The sequence below is a fragment of the Dendrobates tinctorius genome, unplaced genomic scaffold (assembly GCF_039654945.1).
Source record: "Dendrobates tinctorius isolate UK_male_01 unplaced genomic scaffold, ASM3965494v1 ptg000150l, whole genome shotgun sequence".
In the NCBI taxonomy this organism is placed as follows: Eukaryota; Metazoa; Chordata; class Amphibia; order Anura; family Dendrobatidae; genus Dendrobates; species Dendrobates tinctorius.
The window spans coordinates 2,111,316-2,128,506 of NW_027361817.1; the positions used below are offsets into that span (position 1 = coordinate 2,111,316).

At 44.6% G+C, this 17,191-nt stretch overlaps 1 protein-coding gene across 1 annotated transcript in view; it reads right to left on the minus strand.

The window, feature by feature from the left end:
* FOXK1 (forkhead box K1) overlaps positions 1–17,191 on the minus strand; it is a 136,637-nt gene that overhangs the window by 14,093 nt on the left and 105,353 nt on the right. The window contains exon 8 of the mRNA XM_073546657.1: positions 626–844. Within this exon, the coding sequence (XP_073402758.1) occupies positions 626–844 (219 nt within the window). The remainder of the gene's footprint in view (positions 1–625; positions 845–17,191) is intronic.

Consider the following 17,191-nt stretch of genomic DNA (forward strand, 5'->3'; position numbering starts at 1 on the left):
CTAAGCTGGAACAGATCGTTGCAGGATAGAACAAGCAGATAGTTATCAACTACTTGCCTGTAAGTTCTTAGTCGCATAACCAAAAGACCCCAAAGTCCCAGATAACCCCTTTAAGTTACTGCTTTATACTCAATGACCTTGCACAGAAATCTTACTTAGATTCAGGTCTTTGTACATGTACATTATATAGCAATTGCCATTGTGCAATTCCTTACATATGTAGTAATGGTCCTTATCCATTATATATGAACTAGAACTTATTGATGGAGTTTTGCCCAATATAATATCTTGTTCCCTGCCCATTGTGTCTCTTTATTTCTTATTTACTAGCATTTCATTGTTTTTATTGTGTTTTTATATTAACCATGTAACAATAAGGTATGAATATATTACAGCTTTCTGTTTGGTGACCATCAATTGTGTCTAGGTAATTTAGATAATTTAGGAGTTAACGTAAATTTTGCTTAATACCAATATTAACAAAAAACAATGTAGATGTACATTAAGGCCGAGTTCACATGTTGCAGATGCAGGACAAAAGTATGCAGTCTACCATACATTTAGGTGGTAGGCAAGGGTGAAACACACTTTTGTACAAAATCTAGGATGTATGTGGTCTACGTACCATATATATTTGCAGGAAGGCTGGCAGTAGTCACAACCTCTTTTGTCACCACCGGAGAGTGCTGGGCTATACTGACTGGGGCAGTGGGCTGTAGAAGTGTAACTTTCTGTCCCTGAACAGTTTGGGGTAATGCACTTGCTACAGTCTGGATAACTCTGCTTGTGGTTGGTAGAGTAGGAATTGTAGCAAACGTAATGGTATTCATCTCCTCTTTCATGCCTGCAAAACGATTAAAAAAAAAGTCACATTTAAGACACAATTACCAAATAACTTTCAGTTAAAGCCAACAAAGAATTAAAAAGCCATTAATGATTCAGCATCCATGCATTTATTAGTGCAAAGCATATGCAAGCACGGTCAGTTATACATAAGTTGTCTATTGCTTTGTAATGATGAAAGTCATAAGTTTCACTTGGTCGTCATCTCTCATAAAATGCCAGATGATAACAGAGGGAAGTCATGAGCAGCCCCCATTGATTTCAAGAAGAGTGTTTCTTAAATTGCTTAAAATGTAACTTCAGTGGTTCACATAAGTCACAAATGAATCAAGCTGCAAATAAAGTAGAATAATCTCGTCTACATTGTCTCCAGCCCCACAGAGTCTGCCGTTTATTAGTCTAGCTGTAGATTCCAGCTCAGACCCTGCTGGGGAAGATTTGTCATCTGTCATAAGGTGCTAAAAAGTTAATTCCACTCAAAACAGCACGTAATATACAAATCTAGTCCATTTTACAGCCTCGACCCTTTATCCATGACATTTTTTTTTAAACTGTCGAAGCTAGTTTTAGTTGCTGGGCTTCTTGAACTTTGGTAGATATGGTAAACATCATGTATTCCTCTTTGACATAATTTTAAGAGAATGTTGGCGTACTTTACCACAATTTTCCCTAGTGGATTTGTGAATATGGATGGTAAGAACACTCAAACCATGTCGGAACAAAAAAATACTACATAAAGATAAAATGCCCGATTCATCAAAGCTTTTACCCCACAATTCTGGGGTAAAAAGCTTTTAAAAGTTGGAAAATGTTGCCGCAACTTGAGGCTGCACTAAAATGTTATGACTTTTCGTGTTCATTTTTGCCCAGCTTCGACTGCTGGAGTGGGGCAGGATGGAGGCATGGCGACCACCTTTCGTCAAATTTATGACTGGCGGTGTTTGCCAAGCCACAAAACTTACTCCAGCAGGGAAGGGAGTACGATTTTTGGCAAGGCACATGTTACTTCACTCTTGGTCTATTCAAAGAGGTTGTCCGGTCCAAATTGATAAGTGTGCAGTTTGTCTGTGTGACTGCAGACTTATGAATGCCCCCAGCTCACGTACTGTGCGCTGTCGGGATTCGCCGGTTTCTGAGTAGTGACCGGAGGGTATGTATGCATTATACATACTCCCGGAGGGAATGGTCTATCCTGGACACAATAAGCCTCCAGTATAGCCGAGAGGTTCCAACGGGGGATAGACTCGGAAGCAGGTAGATGCTTCCGGCGACCCTCAAGAATGACGAACAAGGAATCCAAACGTCTGAAGGATGCGGTTCTTGAGAGGCAGAAATGCAGTGCTTCAACTAGGTACAGTTTGTGGAAAGACCTTTCCAGGGGATGGGCAGAAGGAAGGAAGAACAATATCCTCGTTGATATGGAACAGGGAAACCACCGTAGGAAGGAAGGAAGGCACCGGACGAAGAACCACCTTGTCCTGGTAAAAAAACGAGGAATTGGGAGCGGCAAGAGACAATAATTCTGATGGAAGTGATTGCAACCAAAAAGGCATCCTTCCAGGAAAGAAGAGCAGCCGAGATGTCCTAAATGGGTTGGAAGGGGGATCCCTGAAGCATACTCAAAGCAAGGTTAAGGTTCCACGAGTCTTCAGGCTATGTGCGCACGTTGAGTATTTGATGGCAGAAATTTCTACAAGGCTTCTCTATCTCTTGGCAGCAAAAACGCTTTGGCAATAACACGCATTTTGCCACGATTATTGGTGTGGTTTTGTAGGCATTTTTATACAGCAATGAATATTATCCCGTGTTTGAGACTCTTAAATGAGGCTCCACGGACTTTATTTGCATATACAGCAATGAAGGCATTTTTGAGCTATAAATAAAGATATTAAAAAAGTTTTGTGATGTAATTTCTTGGTTCAACACCACCTTTTTCATTCTGATGCAGTAGCATCAGAGTAATGGGTTTAGGGCTTGGTGTCAGCAGCTGTCAATGACACCAAGCCCTAGGCTTAGTAATGAAAAGGTGTCAGCCCGACACCCTCATTACTAAGCCAATAAGTAAGCACAAACACACACATATTGTCACCAGCCTATGTAGGAGCGCTAACAGTATGAACCTACATAGGCTGTAACCAAACAGCAACTCTTAATTTAAAGAAAAAAATGAAAAAAATTGTGTGGGCTCCAGCGTAATTTTCATAACCGCAATGTGTGCACATAGCCCTCAGGGGGACAATATGGTGGTGCTAGAGGAGCAACTCCCTGAAGGAAGGTCTTGACCTGGGGAAAAAGAGGCCAAATTTAGTTGAAACAGAATTCAGAGTACAGACACCTGACCCTTGAGAGTACTAAGAGACAAATCTGACTCTATCCCTGATTGTAAGAATACCAGGATAGATGAAAGGGAATAAGATATGGGAGCTGTGCGGCTGAAATGTTAGGTAAATGTTCAAGGACCTGTACTAGGGACTGGGATACCTTGGTTAGGTCAGTCAGTTAGTGATTGAAAAATAGTAACAGCCTACTATGGGGAAGGTGAGGTGCTCTCACACAGGGCGACGGGGGGCTTGTGAGGCTTGCATGATGGAAGGGCTGCAATCTGGGCCGAAAGCCAAAGCCTGACCTGTGGTCCACTTTTTTGCAGAGGGCACAGGCCTAGTGAAGGATAGTACGGGAGGGGCGGGAGAGAGACTCCCTGGGTCTGTGCATATGTATGATCAGAATCTGAGAGGGGATACTGAGGACGGCTAAGTCTAGGTGGGAAGAAAAAAGTTTGGAAAGAGTCTACCCGTTCCTGGATGAAGGGGAAACACGTCCTGCAAGAGAATGCAACGTGGAGTTGCAGTAGGACATGAAACATCCCTGGAGATGGAGACAGAGTCAAGGAGGCGGAAGGGGCAGTTTCTGGAAAGGCAGGTTGAAAGCCCGCGCTGTTAAAGTAAGAAGAGTGCTTCCATAGGATGGAAAGTGCACGCAAGAGCTCTCGCTTACTGATTGGTTGGCGCACACGATGGGGCAGGAAAAAGCCTGCCCTGAAAATGAAAGAGGCACTTCCAGAGGACAAGCCCTCGAGCACTGATTGGAAGTCACGCACGAGTAGAAGGAGGTGTGACTAAGGTATCAGAAGCGGTGTTTGCCGAGCTGTCATGCACATGACAGCAGAGCAAAGAATGGATGTTTAGGCCCCCCATTCAAGTCAATGGGGTCTGGGTACTGTTCTGGTACCCGAACCAAAACTTTTTGTAACTATTCGGCCGAACCCGCTAGACCCGAACATCCAGGTGTCCGCCCATCTCTAATTACATTAACAGCACAGATATCAGAGCGGGGTTTTCAATTACCCACGCGCTTTTTTGTTTGCATCTCATGACCAGGATAAATTTTTATTACTCGGGTATAAAAAAAAATAAATAAAGTTCAGTTTGAGTTACTGCATGAGAATAGATGCAAAAGTGTGCTAAAAATGTATTATTTTACATTATACAAAAATCCTATTTATTTGCCAAAATCAGATTAACCCTTAAATTAGGATCTCTTAAGATTTATTTTCAGAAAATCTGGTTATTGCCACAGACAAAGAATACTATGGCATGCTGTGATTGCCATTCTCGGCTGTGAACACAATGTTATTCCATCTTTAACCCCTTCATTCCCAGAGCTTTTTTCGATTTTTCGTTTTTCGCTCCCCTTCTTTCCAGAGCCATAACTTTTTTATTTTTCTGTCAATATGGCCATGTGAGGGCTTATGTTTTGCTGGACGAGTTGTACTTTCAAATGACACCATTGGTTTTACCATGTCGTGTACTCGAAAAAGGAAAAACAATTCCAAGTGCGGTGAAATCGCAAAAAAAGTGCACTCCCACACTTGTTTTTTGCTTGGCTTTTTTGCTAGGTTCACTAGATGCTAAATCTGACCTGCCATTATGATTCACCAAGTCATTACGAGTTCATAGACACAAAACATGTCTATGTTCTCTTTTATCGAAGTGGTGAAAAAAAATTCCAAAGTTTCCTAAAAAAAAAAAAAAAAAATTGCGCAATTTTCTGAGACCCGTAGCGTCTCCATTTTTCGTGATCTGGGGTTGGTGAGGGCTTATTTTTTCCGTGCCGGGCTGATGATTTTAATGATACCACTTTTGTGCAAATACGTTCTTTTGATCGCCCATTATTGCATTTTAATGCAATGTTGCGGCAACCAAAAAACGTAATTCTGGTGTTTTGAATTTTTTTCTCGCTATGCCGTTTAGCGATCGGGTTGATGCTTTTTTTTTTATTGATAGATCGGGCGATTCTGAACGCGGCGATGCCTAATATGTGTATGTGGGATTTTTTTATAATTGCTTTATTTTGATTGGGGCAAAAGGGGAGTGGATTTGAACTTTTAGGGTTTTTTTAACATTGTTTTTTTTCACTTTTGGCATGCACAACCCGATCGGCTCTGCTACATATGAGCGATTAGCAGATCGCCCATATGTAGCAGATTTACTGCTGTGCTTTGAGCGCCGTCCACCGGGCGGCGCTCAAAGCCATCTGCCTGGAACAACCATAAAGTTCTCTATGAGACCTGTGGTTGTCCAGGCAACGCATCGCCGACCCCCTGATCATGTGACGGGGGTCGGCGATGAGCTTATTTCCGGCCTGGCGGCCGGAAGTGCTATTTAAATGCCCGCTGTCAGCTTTCAGAGCGGGATTTAACTAGTTAATAGGCACGGGCGGACGGCGATTCCGCTCGCGCCTATTGTGGGCACATATCAGCTGTTCATAACAGCTGGCATGTCGCGGCTTTGAGGTGGGTTCACCGTCGGAGCCCACCTCAAAGCAGGGGATCCTTACCGATGACGTACTATTCCGTCATTGGTAAAGAAGGGGTTAAAAGGGAAAAAAAAAAAAAAAAAGCAATTGCTGGTTGTTGTTCAGTCTGTCACACAAAAACCGGAATAGAAGGCAATCAAAAATTGTCATGCGTCCGAAAATGGTACCAATAGAAACGTCAGCTCGTCCCGCAAAATAACAAGACCTCACATGACTATGTAGACCGAAAAATAAAAAAATTATAGCTCTCAAAATATGGTGATGCAAAAACTAGTTTACGCAATAAAAAGCATCTAGTGTGTGACAGCAGCCAAATGTAAAAACTCAACATAAATCTGGTATCACTGTAATTGCACTGACCCGAAGAATAAAGTTGCATAATCCCTTATACCGCACGATGAATGGCATAAAAAATAAATAAAAGCAATTCTTCACATGCTGTTGATTTTTTCATTCTGCCTCCCTAAGATCACAGTAAGGCTCGGCGATCATTTATCCTGCGTTCTGAGTTGAGCGCTTACAACGGGGTTTCCGTGTAAATCTCTAAAATACGTGATTCAGACAGAACCTCTGGCTGAAGATTTCCTATAATGAGGCAGATGGAGGCAATGTAGATGCCATGGGACCTGTGATCCGGCAGTGTCCGTCTTTTTAGGATTGCATAAAAGTGCCATCGGCCACAGTTTTTTGCACTTCTGAAAAGTAACAAACAGAGACCAGACGGAGTCCAGATTAACTCTGCTGCCTCACTACAGTGAATGAATCCATCGGAGGTTTCATCGGAATCACGTCACTAAGAGGTTTAGATGGAAACAACAAATTAAGTGGTAAGCATAGAGTGCCGGATTATTGTGATCCCAAACATTATGATGTAAAATGTTCCCAATAAAAGCTTCCACTCAATCCACAAAAAAGCAAGCCATCACTCAGGTCTGTCATCTGTTAACAGAAATATAGGGGCTTCCACGTTACGGGTGGCACAAAGGCTCTGGAAAAGCTAAATGGCTCCTCACCCCCCCAAAAGAAATTCAGCAAATTCTCAGCTCCCAAATCCAAATGCCCCCTCCTTTCTGAGCCCCAGTGTGCCTAAACAACATATAGCGCCCAACAAGTTTGGCATTTCTGTAGTGATGAGAGCCCGCCTAATTTACAGGTGTGTGTCTCCAGAAGCATGGGATGGGTATAACGTACTGGTCACTACAACGGCAGTTTGCAATTTTCACTCACATCCACTGCTGCCTGTTTCTGGAAAACACTCATGGAGTCAAAACCGTCACTACATCTGTAGATAAATTCCCAAAGGGATATAATTTCCATAATGGGGTCACTTTAGGGGATTCTGCTTTTCTAGCACTTAGGGGCTCTTTAGGGTATGTGCACACGTTGCGGACTTGGCTGTGGATTTTTACGTGCGGATTTGGCTGAATCCGCAGGTAAAATTACCTGCATTTTACCTGCGGATTTAGTGCAGATTTACTGCAGATTTTGTGCGGATTTCGCCTGCGCTTTTACACCTGCGGATTCCTGTAATGGAAGAGGTGTAAAAACGATGCAGATTCCGCACAAAGAAGTGACATGCTGCGGAAAATAAACCGCAGCAAATCTGCGTGGAATTTTCGACAGCATGTGCACAGCGGATTAGGTTTTCCATAGATTTACATGGTACTGTACACCGCATGGAAAACTGCTGCGGATCCGCAGGGCCAAATCCGCAATTTGTGCACATACCCTTATATGGAATCCACAAAACTAGTCTAAGGAAATCTGCGCTCCAGGAGGCAAATAGCGCTTCGTCCCTCCCAAGTCACTCCATATGGCAAAGTAGTACTGTACAGTCATACATAGGGTATTTCTACTTTCAGCAGAAATTGTGGGACAAATTCTGGTGCCATTTTTACCAATTTCCCAGTGTGAAAATGTAAAACTTGGGGCCAACACACAATGTTGGTGGTAAAAATGTAAATTATTTTTTCTTCACTGCCCAATGGTATAAAAGTTTGTGACACACCTGTGGTGTCAATATATTCACTGCACCCCTAGTTGAATTAAACGAGAGGTTTAATTGGTGAAATTGGCTCATTTATGGGGGGGTTCTGCTGTTCTGGTACCTCAGGGGCTCTGTGAATATAACATTGTACCCTCAAACAAGTGCAGCAAAATCTGCACTGTAATATGGTGCTACTTCCCTTCTGAGGTTTGCACTGTGCCTCAAAAGTAGTTTTTGACCACATATGGGGTATCGATGCACTCAGGAGAAATTGCACAACAAACGTTGGGGTCCATTTTCTCCTTTTGCCCTTGAGAAAATACAACATTCGTAGCTAAAAATGATTTTTGTGGGAAAAATGTGATTTTTTATTTTCGCGGCTTAACATTGTAAACTTCTGTGAAGAACCTATGGGTTCAAGGTGCTCAATACATATCAAGATAAGGTCCCAAAGGGGTCGTTTCCAAAATGGGGCCACTTGTGGGGGGTTTCAACTGTTTAGGCACATCAGGGGCTCTCCAAACGCAACATGGCGTCCACTAATTATTCCATCAAATTTTGCATTCCACAAGTCAAATGGCGCTCCTTCTCTTCTAAGCCCAGCCGTGCGCCCAAACAGTAGATTTCCTCTACATATGGGGTATTGGTATGCTTAGGAGAAATAGCAAAACAAAAGGTATGGTCCATTTTCTCCAGTTACCCCTGCGAAAGTAAAAAGAAATTAGGTCTAAAGGAAAATTTTTGTGAAAGAAAAGTAAGGTTATGTGCACACAGTGCGGATCCTCTCGCGGATTTGACTAAATCCGCAGGTCAAATGACCTGCATTTTTCCTGCGGATTTCTTCCCTTTTTTTTTGCGGTTTTACTGCCGTTTTTGTGCGGTTTTCCACCTGCGGATTTGTAGAATGGAGCAGGTGGAAAACTGCAGCAAAACATCACAAAAGAAGTGACATGCTGCTTTTTTTTTCCGCACAAAAAACGCGCGGAAAAATCCGCAGCATGTGCACAGCAGCTTTTTTTTTTTACATAGGCTATAATGGTACTGTACATTATTATTATTATTATTTATTGTTATAGCGCCATTTATTCCATGGCGCTTTACATGTGAGGGGGGTATACATAAAAACAAGTACAATAATCTTAAACAATACAAGTCATAACTGGTACAGGAGGAGAGAGGACCCTGCCCGCGAGGGCTCACAATCTTCAAGGGATGGGTGATAATACAGTAGGCGAGGGTAGAGCTGGTCGTGCAGCGGTTTGGTCGATCGGTGGTTACTGCAGGTTATAGGCTTGTCGGAAGAGGTGGGTCTTCAGGCTCTTTTTGAAGGTTTCGATGGTAGGTGAGAGTCTGATATGTTGTGGTAGAGAGTTCCAGAGTAGGGGTGATGCGCGAGAGAAATCTTGTATGCGATTGTGGGAAGAGGAGATAAGAGGGGAGTAGAGAAGGAGATCTTGTGAGGATCGGAGGTTGCGTGCAGGAAAGTACCGGGAGACGAGGTCACAGATGTATGGAGGAGACAAGTTGTGGATGGCTTTGTATGTCATGGTTAGGGTTTTGTAATGGAGTCTCTGGGCAATTGGGAGCCAGTGAAGGGATTGACAGAGGGGAGAAGCTGGGGAATAGCGGGGGGACAGGTGGATTAGTCGGGCAGCAGAGTTTAGAATAGATTGGAGGGGTGCGAGAGTGTTTGAGGGGAGGCCGCAGAGCATGAGGTTGCAGTAGTCAAGGCGAGAGATGATGAGGGCATGGACTAGGGTTTTTGCAGATTCTTGGGTGAGGAATGAACGGATGCGTGAAATATTTTTGAGTTGAAGTCGGCAGGAAGTGGAAAGGGTTTGGATATGTGGTTTGAAGGAGAGATCAGCATCAAGGATTACTCCGAGGCAGCGAGCTTGTGGGACTGGGGAGAGTGGGCAGTCATTTACTGTAATTGATAGGTTCGTAGGGGGGGTCACGTGAGATGGGGGAAAGATGATGAATTCTGTTTTGTCCATGTTGAGTTTCAGATATCTAGTGGAGAAGAAGGATGAAATAGTGGACAGACATTGAGGGATTCTGGTTAGTAGGGAGGTGATATCTCGTCCAGAGATGTAGATCTGTGTGTCATCAGCATAAAGATGATACTGAAAGCCATGAGATTCTATGAGCTGTCCCAGGCCAAAGGTGTAAATAGAGAACAGCAGGGGCCCTAGGACTGAACCTTGTGGGACTCCGACAGATAGGGGGCGAGGTGAGGAGGTGGTGTGTGAGTGGGAGACGCTGAATGTCCGGTCTGTTAGGTATGATGAGATCCAGGAGAGGGCCAAGTCTGTGATGCCGAGGGATGAGAGGGTCTGTAATAATAGGGAATGGTCCACTGTGTCAAAGACAGCCGACAGGTCCAGGAGGAGGAGGACAGAGTAGTGTCGCTTGCTCTTGGCAGTTAAGAGGTCATTGGTGACCTTAGTAAGGGCAGTTTCAGTGGAGTGGTGTGACCGGAAGCCAGATTGTAAGCGGTCGAAGAGGGAGCAAGAAGAGAGATGGGAGGACAGTTCAAGGTAGACGTGTTGTTCCAGTAGCTTGGAGGCGTATGGGAGAAGTGATATAGGGCGATAGCTAGATACAGAGGATGGGTCGAGAGAGGGCTTTTTGAGGATAGGTGTGATGGAGGCATGTTTAAAGCTTGAGGGGAAAACACCAGTTGTTAGTGATAGGTTGAAGAGATGGGTTAGGGTTGGGATGAAGACTGTGGTGAGGTTTGGGATGAAGTGGGATGGGATCGGGTCGAGTGCACAGGTGGTGAGATGTGATCTTGAGAGTAGAGTGGAGAGTCGATCTTCTGTAATGGTGGAGAAGTTGGTTTTGAAGGTGGAGGGCTGGGAAGTCGGGAGGAAGGGCTCTGGGGGTTGTTGACCAAAACTGTCCCTGATGTTATCAATTTTCTGCTTGAAAAATGAGGCAAAGTCTTCAGCTGAGATGAGTGGGGAGGGAGGAGGTGCTGGGGGGCGGAGGAGAGAATTGAAGGTGTTGAATAACTGTTTAGGGTTGTGAGACAGGGAGGATATGAGAGATGAGAAGTAGGTTTGTTTAGCTGTGGCGAGTGTGGTCTTGAAAGTAGTGAGGGACTGTTTGAATGCGATGAAATGCTCGTTGGAGTGGGATCTTTTCCATCTGCGCTCAGCAGCCCTGGAAGCTCGCCTCAGCTCTTTGGTCAGGCTGGTGTGCCAGGGCTGTCTGTTGATTTTGCGAGTTTTGGTATGTGTAAGTGGGGCAGCGGATTCCAAAGCTACAGCTATTGTGGTGTTATATAGAGCGGCAGCGTCATCCGCATTGTGTAAGGAACTTATATCTGTAAGAGGGAGGAGGGATTCGGAGAATGAGTGTAGGTCAAGGTGTTTAAGATTCCTGCGAGGGTGTGAAAGTTTGTGGGGTGGGGATTGTAGACATGGAGTGAAGAGGGAAGAGAATGTGAGCAGGTTGTGGTCAGAGAGAGGAAGAGGTGAGTTAGAGAGGTTAGATAGGGAGCAGAGGCGGGTGAAGATGAGGTCCAGTGTGTGGCCATCTTTGTGGGTGGCTGTAGAAGACCATTGAGTGAGGCCGAAGGAGGAAGTGAGAGATAGAAGTTTAGTGGCAGCTGAGAGGGAAGTGTCAATGGGGATGTTGAAGTCGCCCATGATGATAGTAGGGATGTCCGCGGAAAGGAAATGAAGTAACCAGGTGGTGAAGTGGTCAAAGAAGGTGGTGGCTGGCCCTGGGGGGCGGTAGATGACAGCCAGTTGGAGGTTGGAGGGGGAGTAGATGCGCACAGAGTGCACCTCAAAGGAAGGGAGGGTAACAGAGGGTGGCAGTGGGATTGGGGTGAAGGAGCAGGTATCTGACAGGAGAAAACCAACTCCTCCACCATGTTTGCTGCTGGGGCAGGGGGTGTGAGAAAGGTGGAAGCCGCCATACGAAAGTGCAGCAGGAGAGGCTGTGTCAGAAGGGGTGAGCCAGGTTTCGGTGATGGCGAGGAAGGAGAGTTTGGTAGTAACAAAAAGATCATGGATGTAGGAAAGCTTGTTACATCACCTGCAGTTCTGCTGCGGATCCGCAGTAGAAACCGCACCATGTGCACAAACCCTAAATGTATATTTTTTTCCTTCCACATTCCAAAAATTCCTGTGAAGCACCTGAAGGGTTAATAAACTTCTTGAATGTGGTTTTGAACACCTTGAGGAGTGCAGTTTTTAAAATGGTGTCACTTTGGGGTATTTCCTGTCATATTGACTCCTCAAAGTGACTTCAAATATGAGGTGGTCCCTAAAAAAAAAATGGTTTTGTAAATTTTGTTGTAAAAATGAGAAATCGCTGGTCAACTTTTAACCCTTATAACTTCCTAACAAAAAAAAAATTTGGTTCCAAAATTGTGCTGATGTAAAGTAGACATATGGGAGATGTTATTTATTAAATAGTTTGGGCGATATGCGTCTGATTTAAGGGCACAAAAATTAAAAGTTTGAAAATTGCAAAATTTTCAAAATTGTCGCCAAATTTCCATTTTTTTTCAAATAAACGCAAGTCATCTCAAAGAAATTTTATCACTATCATAAAGTATAATATGTCATGAGAAAATCTCAGACTCACCAGGATCCGTTAAAGCAGCGGTTCTCAAGCTGTGGGTCGCGACCCCGGCAGGGGTCGAACGACCAAAACACAGGGGTCGCCTAAAGCACTCGAAGTTTTTGCATCCCTGTCGGCGCGGCGGCTTCATCCAGCGCTGAGCGGTCACGTGGTACCACTCATTTAAGGTCATGAATATGGACGCCACTCCTCTCCCATAGGCATGGCGTCCATATTCATGACCTTAAATGAGCGGTACCACGTGACTGCTCCATACAGGAAGAAGCTGACGCGCCAGGATAGAGATGCAGGGAAGTTCAGCAGCGATGGTGTGAGGGTAAGTATGATGGGGGAGAGGATGGGAGAGGACAGGGGAGCCCAGCCATGCATACAAGAATGGGAGCATAGCCATGTATACAGGATGGGAGAGTGGGAGCATAGCCATGTATACAGGATGGGAGAGTGGGAGCAGAGCCATGTATACAGGATGGGAGCAGAGCCATGTATACAGGATGGGAGCAGAGCCATGTATACAGGATGGGAGCAGAGCCATGTATACAGGATGGGAGCAGAGCCATGTATACAGGATGGGAGCAGAGCCATGTATACAGGATGGGAGCAGAGCCATGTATACAGGATGGGAGCAGAGCCATGTATACAGGATGGGAGCAGAGCCATGTATACAGGATGGGAGCAGAGCCATGCATACAGGATGGGAGCAGAGCCATGCATACAGGATGGGAGCAGAGCCATGTATACAGGATGGGAGCAGAGCCATGTATACAGGATGGGAGAGTCGGAGCAGAGCCATGTATACAGGATGGGAGAGTCGTAACAGAGCCATGTATACAGGATGGGAGAGTGAGAACAGAGCCATGTATACAGGATGGGAGCAGAGCCATGTACAGTTGTGGCCAAAAGTATTGACACCCCTGCAATTCTGTCAGATAATACTCAGTTTCTTCCTGAAAATGATTGCAAACACAAATTCTTTGGTATTATTATCTTCATTTAATTGTCTTAAATGAAAAAAACACAAAAGAGAATGAAGCAAAAGGCAAAACATTGATCATTTCACACAAAACTCCAAAAATGGGCCAGACAAAAGTATTGGCACCCTCAGCCTAATACTTGGTTGCACAACCTTTAGCCAAAATAACTGCGACCAACCGCTTCCGGTAACCATCAATGAGTTTCTTACAATGCTCTGCTGGAATTTTAGACCATTCTTCTTTGGCAAACTGCTCCAGGTCCCTGATATTTGAAGGGTGCCTTCTCCAAACTGCCATTTTTAGATCTCTCCACAGGTGTTCTATGGGATTCAGGTCTGGACTCATTGCTGGCCACCTTAGAAGTCTCCAGTGCTTTCTCTCAAACCATTTTCTAGTGCTTTTTGAAGTGTGTTTTGGGTCATTGTCCTGCTGGAAGACCCATGACCTCTGAGGGAGACCCAGCTTTCTCACACTGGGCCCTACATTATGCTGCAAAATTTGTTGGTAGTCTTCAGACTTCATAATGCCATGCACACGGTCAAGCAGTCCAGTGCCAGAGGCAGCAAAGCAACCCCAAAACATCAGGGAACCTCCACCATGTTTGACTGTTGGGACAGTGTTCTTTTCGTTGAATGCCTCTTTTTTTCTCCTGTAAACTCTATGTTGATGCCTTTGCCCAAAAAGCTCTACTTTTGTCTCATCTGACCAGAGAACATTCTTCCAAAACGTTTTAGGCTTTTTCAGGTAAGTTTTGGCAAACTCCAGCCTGGCTTTTTTATGTCTCGGGGTAAGAAGTGGGGTCTTCCTGGGTCTCCTACCATACAGTCCCTTTTCATTCAGACTCCGACGGATAGTACGGGTTGCCACTGTTGTACCCTCGGACTGCAGGGCAGCTTGAACTTGTTTGGATGTTAGTCGAGGTTCTTTATCCAACATCCGCACAATCTTGCGTTGAAATCTCTTGTCAATTTTTCTTTTCCGTCCACATCTAGGGAGGTTAGCCACAGTGCCATGGGCTTTAAACTTCTTGATGACACTGCGCATGGTAAACACAGGAACATTCTGGTCTTTGGAGATGGACTTGTAGCCTTGAGATTGCTCATGCTTCCTCACAATTTGGTTTCTCAAGTCCTCAGACAGTTCTTTGGTCCTCTTTCTTTTCTCCATGCTCAATGTGGTACACAAAAGGACACAGGACAGAAGTTGAGTCAACTTTAATCCATGTCAACTGGCTGCAAGTGTGATTTAGTTATTGCCAACACCTGCTAGGTGCCACCGGTAAGTTACAGGTGCTGTTAATTACACAAATTAGAAAAGCATCACATGATTTTTCGAACAGTGCCAATACTTTTGCCCACCCTCTTTTTTATGTTTGGTGTTGAATTATATCCAATTTGGCTTTAGGACAATTATTTTTGTGTTTTTTCATTTAAGACAAAATAAATGAAGATAATAATACCAAAGAATTTGTGTTTGCAATCATTTTCAGGAAGAAACTGCGTATTATCTGACAGAATTGCAGGGGTGTCAATACTTTTGGCCACAACTGTATACAGGATGGGAGAGTGGGAGCAGAGCCATGTATACAGGATGGGAGGGTGGGAGCAGAGCCATGTATACAGGATGGGAGAGTGGGAGCGGGCGGAGCCATGTATACAGCATAGGAGAGTGGGAGCGGAGCCATGTATACAGGATGGGAGAGTGGGAGCAGAGCCATGTATACAGGATGGGAGCGAAGCCATGTATACAGGATGGGAGAGTGGGAGCGGAGCCATGTATACAGGATGGCAGAGTGGGAGCCGAGCCATGTATACAGGATGGGAGAGTGGGAGCAGTGCCATGTATACAAGGATGGGAGGGTGGGAGCAGAGCCATGTATACAGAATGGGATTACATGTGTGGGGCCATCATATATATGGGGAATTACATCTGTGGGGCCATCTTGCTATACATGGGAGTATTACATGTGTGGGACCATCTTTCTTTTCATGGGGGATTATATGTGTGGTGCCATCTTGCTATACATGGGGGATTATATGTGGTGCCATCTTGCTATACATGGGGGATTATATGTGTGGGACCATCTTGCTATACAGGGGGGGATTATATGTGTGGGACCATCTTGCTATACATGGGGGATTATATGTGTGGGACCATCTTGCTATACAGGGGGGGATTATATGTGTGGGACCATCTTGCTATACATGGGGGATTATATGTGTGGGACCATCTTGCTATACATGGGAGTATTACATGTGTGGGACCATCTTGCTATACATGGGAGTATTACATGTGTGGGACCATCTTTCTTTACATGGGGGATTATATGTGTGGGACCATCTTGCTATACAGGGGGATTATATGTGTGGGACCATCTTGCTATACAGGGGGGGATTATATGTGTGGGACCATCTTGCTATACATGGGGGATTATATGTGTGGGACCATCTTGCTATACATGGGAGTATTATATGTGTGGGCCCATCTTTTTTTACATGGGGGATTATATGTGTGGTACACCTTTTGAATATTTGTCAAATATGGGACCATCTTGTTGCAGGAAAACAAGCCCAGTGCTCCCACTGATACAGGGAAACAAGCACTGCAGTGTATCCTATGACGTAGTTCACACTGTTCTATATAGAAAACTTGCCACTAATCTGGAAAAAAACAGATCCATTAGTTAAGCATGTGAATACGGCCCCCTGGTCATAGTAACAGGTGTGTAATAGAAAACAACACAGGTGCATATCAGGTATTTACATTCCGAATCATAACTGTAACACAATTACAGTTTTAAAGTAGCCACCAAAATTATTTTTTGGTTTGGGGTCACCGCAACATGAGGAACTGTATTGCGGGGTCACGGCATTAGCAAGGTTGAGAACCACTGCTTTAAAGCAATCCAAAGTTATTGCCTCATAAAGTGACAGTGGTCAGAATTGTAAAAATTGGCCTGGTCATTAAGGTAAAAACAGGCTAGGTCTCAAAGGGTTTAATGTTGCATGTTTCCCAACAGTAGGGAGAGTTAGAGTTCAAGTTTGGGATTAGCCCAGACTGGAAAGAGATAAAGTGAAGGGACAGAGACAGTTTCCTGTCAGGACTTCAGATAGAACCCAGTGTGCGTAGAAAGCAGACCTAAGGTCTGGTCAGTGAGTAGTGCCGCATGTCGTGATAGACTGTCACAGTGGTTATCCTAGTGGAAAGAAGCAGAGAAGCGACCGATCGATCTGACATGGTTCCTGGGGGGGGGGGACACCTAGCAGTTATATAACTTAGAGAGGTAATGAGCCAAGACAGGACAGAGTAGGAGAGACAGAGTGACCCGGTATGGAGTTTTAAGGTGTCAGTGACAAAGAAGTTAAGTAATTTCCCTAGAGGGGAAAGGATATACAGAACTGCAGGTTTAGAATAGGACTCTTGCTAACTGGACTGTAGTACTAAGCTGGGTTGTGGTGAAGCTGAGAGGAGCACTGATAGAGAGTGAGCGAGTAAAGAATTGGAAGTGTGTGTGGAAAATGCTTCGTGTTATGAAGAAAACGTTCATAAAGATGTTTATCCACTATGTACTATATATAATTCCAAGCAAGTTATCATTTAGTAAAAAGTTTATTACTGACTGTGGTCTCCCTCATTGAACGGTAAAATATCTGGTCCTGGCCAGGAGAAGCTAACGGCATCATGCGGCCTGGAAGGGAGTAGTGCCCCATAGCACAAGTCCACACACCCAGCCAGGAGGTCCACCTTCAGGTAATGTAAGAGAGGAGTACATCGCCAACGGCTACCGCCCCGCGCAATGTTATATCCCTCTTCCTGTTCCTTTACCTGATGCTCACTCCTCCTCTCTCCACCGAAGATAATGGGTTGTGTCCCAAGACATCTACTAGCTGTCTTCTCTGAGCAAAACAGACTTGAGCTACTTTTCATGGTGGATGACAAGTTTAGGAAGCAGGTGATAAAGTGTCTGAAAAGT